This window comes from Genypterus blacodes, unplaced genomic scaffold (assembly GCF_046128005.1).
Source record: "Genypterus blacodes isolate CSIRO-AG114 ecotype Tasmania unplaced genomic scaffold, CSIRO-AGI_Gbla_v1 ptg000143l_1, whole genome shotgun sequence".
In the NCBI taxonomy this organism is placed as follows: domain Eukaryota; kingdom Metazoa; phylum Chordata; class Actinopteri; order Ophidiiformes; family Ophidiidae; genus Genypterus; species Genypterus blacodes.
In genome coordinates, this window is record NW_027466945.1 from 1,540,001 (window position 1) to 1,546,120 (window position 6,120).

Genomic DNA, 6,120 nt, shown 5'->3' on the forward strand with positions numbered 1-6,120 from the left:
TTTCCCTTCTCCTCTCCACCTTCTCCTTCTTCTGCCAGCACGGGTTTGTTTACTGTCCCTCCTCCGTCTTTTTCTCCGTCTTTCTCCTCCCTCCCTCTTCCGCCCTCATCTCGTTCTCTCTCCACGCTGGGCTCTGATATCTCGAGGTATCCCGGAGCGTCACGTGGTCCGTCTACACCGGGGGGCGGCGGCGTTGTTTCCGTCCGGCGTCCGTTCAGACTGACCCGTCGCTCCCTCTCCTTCTCACCTTCTTTCCTTCCTCCTTCTGCGGTTTCTTCCTCCCTCTCACTCCCGTTCTGGACAACAGTGCAGGCTTCACTGCTCTCTTGTGCGTGGGCTGACAGGCTGTCCGAGGCTGCGATTGGCAGGCAGGGACTGGAAGGGGTTTGGCTGGGCGATCGTCTTGGAGACCGCGGGCTGCGCTGGAGCTCGGAGCTCAGCACCTGGGCTGAGATATGGGCCTCGAACAGACCCACTTTACCCCGGACCTGGAAGAGGAGGAGGAGAACGCAGCTTAACAACAAGACTCCCCAACACACTTCATCTCAGAAGATAAGGAGTTAGTTAATGACACAGCCCGACTGCAAACAAACGAGGGCTGGTATGTCACTGTCACATGTGAACACGAGCTTATGTGTGTCGTCCCCACACAGTGTGTCTTCCCCACACAGTGTGTCGTCCCCACACAGTGTGTCCAGCCTGAGGTTGAACATCATCAAAGAGGTTTTTTTCTAAGCATCAAAAATGACGTCAAGAGAAGCACAGCGAGTATTGAAGCATGAACTAAAAGATAAGCGAGTGTTTGTGTGCGGGTTTGTGGGTGTGGGTGTGGGTGTGTGTGTGGGTGTGTGTGTGTGTGCCCTGGGCAAAGCAAGGCAGCGAAAGAAATGTAAGTTATGAGGATTTTGCGAGTTGAGTTGATTTTCTACATGTTGAAGCTGGAAATGTGTTTTTGTGCCTCGCCTTCCTCAGCCTAGAGACTCGTGTGGAGAGAGGGCTAAGAGCTGAGAGCTCTGAGCTGGAATAAAGAACTCTGAACGAGGGAGAAATATAGGACTAGAACAGACAAGAGGGAGACAACAGGGAGAGAGAGAGAAGAGAGAGAGAAAGAGACAGAGAGAGAGAAAGAGGGGAGAGAGAGAGACACAGAGAGAGAAAGAGGGGAGAGAGAGAGAGGGGAGAGAAAAGGGGGGAGAGAGAGAGACACAGAGAGAGAGACACAGAGAGAGAAAGAGGGGAGAGAGAGAGAGGGGGGAGAGAGAGAGACACAGAGAGAGAAAGAGAGAGAAGGAGAGAGAGGGACAGAAAGAGAGAGAGTGAGAGAGAGGGGGAGAGAGGGGGAGAGAGAGAGAAAGAGAGAGAAAGAGAGAGGGAGAGAGAGAGACACAGAGAGAGAAAGTGAGAGAGGGAGAGAGAGGGAGAGCGAGGGAGAGAGAGGGGGGGAGGGAGAGAGAGAGAGAGAGAGAGAGAAAGAGGGAGACGGGTCACCTCCACATTCTGCAGCTCTCTGTGTATCTGAAGCAGCTGCACTTGTCGTCTCCTCTCCTCTCGTCTCACGGCCCCTCTTCCACGCTCCTCCTCTTCCTCCTCTACTCCGTCTCCTCCGCATCCCTCCTCCCCTCCGGGCGAGCTCAGCCGCCGGACTCTCTGGCCCACGTTGACTCCTAACAGCTCGGGGCTCCGGGGGGAGGGGGAGGGGGAGCGACCGCGGGGAAGTGACGGCGGGAAGACGAAATTTCGGCCCAGCGTCTAGGAGCAGAGACAAAAACATGACTTCATCTTATATCAAGTATTAAATGTAGAGTTCCTGCAATTACGGTCATGTCTACACTAATGTGGACAAATCTGAAAATGCTGATGTTTTGTTTGTTTTCATCTATTTTAAATTCATCCAATCCAATGAGCAGCTTTGACATTGTTTTGTTGAGGATGACCAATTTGTCATACAGCGAGTAGTTAGTTACCGTGGGACTAACTGGGCTGTAGAGACCCCCACCCAACAGCTGGCAGTACGTGCTTCGGTCTGGAACAGGCAGCACAGGACGCCCACCTGGACTCCGCGCTCTGGAGGCGGAGCTGGAGGAGTTTGGCTGAAATGTATTACTGCTGAGAGAGGAGAGGAGAGGAGAGGAGAGGAGAGGAGAGGAGAGGAGAGGAGAGGAGAGGTGAAGGAGAGGAGTGGAGAGGAGAGGAGAGAAGAGAAGAGAAGAGGAGAGGAGAGGAAGAGATGTCGCTTTCAACAAAAGCCAAATGGAAATATGCAAATAAAAATGTATGTGAAACTACTGAAACCATTTGAAAATGTAAATAGTGTTTATGTAAATCTAAAGTGATAATGTGCTGCTGAGGTACTTTGTGGAAAATGGGAGTAATGGGTTGTTAAAAAGAAGAGATAAGCCTGATAAAAAGGACAAATGAATGTATTTTTGTAATTTGTAATGTATAATAATACAGTTCACTCTGACCAGCATCTCCTCTATAGAAACCAGACTGCAGTTACAGAGTTAATTCCCCCACCTGTTCATGGCTCCGAGGCCGTTGAGGTTCAGGGTCGATGCTGCCATCCCCGCGGCCGGGCCAGGGGCTCTGAGTGCTGGGGACACATGGGACAAGCTCCCCGGAGCTGCAGGGGAGGCCTGGAGGACGGCTCTCAGTGCCCCACCTGCATCCAGCCAGCATGAACCGCAGCTCCACACACCTGAAACCACACAGGGACATGTGACCTTTGACCTGAACAAGTTCTTACATCATCTATACATCAACAAGTCTGTATGTCAAACACAACATACAACATGAAAATAAAAGCTCCCTTTGCAGACATACCACACACGCTTTCACTTCCCCCTATCAGGGTCCTAAACTGTGTTGTGAACATACAGTAAGTGCTGGTGTGGTAGCAACCGTTGCTATGGGGAATAAAATGAGAAAAAACGGTAAAATAAGGACAAAGAGAAAGAGAAAGTAAGAGAGGGAGGGAGAAAGTCGTTTGGATAATTTGTCTTCTTCGCCCTTTCCCTGCTGAGATTTTCACATATCTAGCTTTCACACTCTCTTTGGCGGATTTGCTCTTCTCGACTAGCAACATGTGATCAGCAGATCAGCCTGACCCGAGTCCCATCAATCTGTCGCATTGCTCAGCCATGCAGCAGCGACTTTGCCTCAAACTGGGGCGAATCTACGCATAAAAAAATAAGGACAACAAAGAAGGTCGTGGAAAAGGATGGAAAGAGACAAGGAGAACTAAAACAGGGAATAGTCCTCCTAAACCGGCCAATAAGAACCTCTGGCTCCATGAATCAGCTCAGTGTTTACATGCTTCACACTCGGGGTGCTAATACATGAAAGTGGAAAGAAGTAGTAGAAAAGTCCTGCAGGGACAATGAAGCTATTGACAAACTGCTTTTTGATTCGTGGTGTTAAAACTTTGCAACACATTCAAAACGTGTCTCTTTCTAATAATGTACTGGACGTAAGAGGAAGGAAATGTCACTACACTTACATGGATGCTGTGTTATGATCATTTGTATTGCAGTTAAGGCAAAAAATACTACACAGGATTGAGAGAAATTGGCAGTACACCAAATACACACAACAAGTTATATAATCTGAAGTGTGCAGCAAGACGCCTCGTTGAGGAAACGCATGTGAGAGGAGAGTTAATCCATCTACGATTACATCATCTAGCTGTAAGGGAGTAAGTACTTGTACTGATGCCACCTTTTATATTTACACCATGTATGAAAACATGTATTGTGTTAATCAGAATACAAAGTCTTGACACTACAGGGGAACATACTGTGTGTTCCCTGACTTCCCTGCAGCCTTTTTCAGACTCGCCCTGTTCCAAAGTGCCACTAATGGCTCCGGGACGTGTTTTCATTAGGACATCAGGTCATGAACTGGGGAGTAAACATGGGATTTCCTCATTGTTGAGTGACGCAGCCAGAGAGAAACAGGAAACGATCTGAATGGTGCGTCGCTCTTGAATATGGCTCTGTAACCGCCACTTCACCTTTTACTCAACGAGAAAACAATTCCCCCTGCTGGGACACGAACATCAACCCAGAGGCCCGCGGCAGACGAACGCAGACAGAGAGAGACAGACAGAGAGAGAGAGAGAGAGAGAAGCAGAAGACCTGAATGCTGCTGGAGGCTCAGCTGGTGCAGTGAAGCAGCAGTGGGAAGCATTTTTCATAATGCAGTGCGTTGGCAGAATCCAGGTGCCATCACATGTTTGTATCAAAAGGAGGATATCGCTGGATCAGTGCTCTGCAGAGACTCCTTACAGGGGTCATCACACTTGGATCTAATGTAAAATACTTGTCTGTTCTGTTCCGTTAAAGTGGGATCATCTGACCTGCCGTGGAAAAAGCTCAGGCCACACGCGGAGGAAGGACTTCTTTGTGTTATAACAATCCTGTGACTATTAAACAGACAAGCCTGACCAGATTCCAGAGCTCGTGCTGCTCTTAGTGACGTCCTCACACACACTTGAGAAGCAGGGGCCAACAAACGCTTCAGACTTTAATCTGACAAAGGGCGTCAAGGTTGAATCAAATATTAAAGATGTTGTAATAGCGATGTGAGCGTTCACTGCACCGGGCCCAGGCTACAACAGGAGCTTACTGTATCTATGTAAACATAAACAAAACAGAGAAACACAGGTCTGCATATATGTGTGTGTCTGTGTGTGTGTGCATCTTTAAGCACAATCTGTCAAACTTTCTGCATCAGACAGACAGACAGACAGACAGACAGACAGACAGAAGGTTTGGACTCCAGACTGACATGTGGAAGAAAGCAAGAGCCCCAAATCAGCACGATAAACCACCATCACCATCATCACCATCATCATCATCATCATCATCATCATCATACTGTGCTGTTAAGTTCTGGACAACTTTTCCAGCTAAGTGACAACAACACACTGCTCATGATGTAATCTGTTAACGAGACTATGAATGATTCCTAAAGTGCCCACTTGTCTGCACACATGAGCGGTAAACAAAGGGGAGACTACAAAACCGAGAGATAACAAGGCTGCTTACTGAGAGATACAGAACAAATGAAGAGACGAGATGAGCTCTAGATACACACGGAATCCCGTTTGGTGATGATAAAAGTGAGGTCATTTGAATAACTGTCACCATCCAGTTTAGTTGATCTGTCATCTTCCTCTGCGGAGGTATTAAAGTGTAATAAAGTGTTATCGCCAGTGTTTATCTCCCTCACCTCTCTTCTTCTCTTCTCCTCCTCCTCTTCTTCTTCTTCTCTTCCACGGCGCTTGTGTTGCTCTGTGATAAACACTCCGCTCCCGTGCGTGCGTGACCACAAAACCTAAAGTTGAGGCTCTTTCGCGTGTTTTCCTCCACGCAAATGTTGAGCCGACGCCGCTTTAACAGTTGCAGCAGCTGCTCCCTCAGCGTCTTCACCTTCCTCTACAGCCGAAGAAGAAGAAATAGAAGAAGCAGAAGAAGAAGAAGAAGAAGAAGAAGAAGAAGAAGAAGCAGATTTCAAAATGTCTCTCTCGTCCCGCAGCGTTTTGTTTGTTTCGGGGGAAACTTTGAAGCTCTCTGCTCTTCTGGACTTCTTTTTCTCTCCTTCCGCTCAGTGGACAAACGCTTCAGAGGAGCTTCAGTCTGGTCACGCGTGTAACTGTGCTGCTGCTGCGAGTGAAAAGCTGCGAGTGTGTGTTTGCGTCCGCCAGTGTGTCTGCGTGTTTGTGTGTGTGTGCGTGCGTGTGTGTGTTTGAAACCGGAAGCTACAAAACAGCCTCCTCTCTCCCCCTCTTCTCTCTCTCTCTCTCTCTCTCTCTCTCCCTCTCTCTCTCTCCCCATCTCCCCCCCTCCTCTCTCTCTCTCTCCCCCCCTCCTCTCTCTCTCCCCCCCTCCCCTCTCTCTCTCTCTCTCTCTCTCCCCTCTATCTCCCCCTCTCGCTGCACGCGCGGGGGAAGCCCTCAGATAAGAGCGCGTGCCTATGCTTCAGTCTATGCTAAGCTAATCTACTTCTACTGCACAATTTTGCGTCATTTTGTCAAATCAAGCGCCACTATTTGCGTTCCTGTCACGCATGATTGAAATGTACTGTAATTCATAGTGCATACTTATATTTTAAGACGTA

The 6,120-nt window shown here is 48.7% G+C and overlaps 1 protein-coding gene across 2 annotated transcripts in view; it reads right to left on the reverse strand.

The window, feature by feature from the left end:
* The window catches only part of LOC143012224 (inositol-trisphosphate 3-kinase A-like), a 20,050-nt gene extending 14,269 nt beyond the window's left edge, over positions 1–5,781 (reverse strand). Inside the window, exons 1-5 of one of the 2 annotated variants that reach the window (XM_076165261.1) lie at positions 5,233–5,781; positions 2,518–2,698; positions 1,965–2,103; positions 1,489–1,749; positions 1–488 (exon numbers count right to left, since the gene is read on the reverse strand). The exon at positions 1–488 is cut by the window's left edge and continues 409 nt beyond it. In XM_076165261.1, the coding sequence (XP_076021376.1) occupies positions 1–488; positions 1,489–1,749; positions 1,965–2,103; positions 2,518–2,564 (935 nt within the window). In that variant the 5' untranslated portion in view covers positions 2,565–2,698; positions 5,233–5,781. Of the gene's footprint in view, positions 489–1,488; positions 1,750–1,964; positions 2,107–2,517; positions 2,699–5,232 lie in introns of both variants that reach the window. The other variant, XM_076165260.1, reaches the window with a different exon arrangement.
* Between the last annotated feature and the right edge of the window lie 339 nt (positions 5,782–6,120).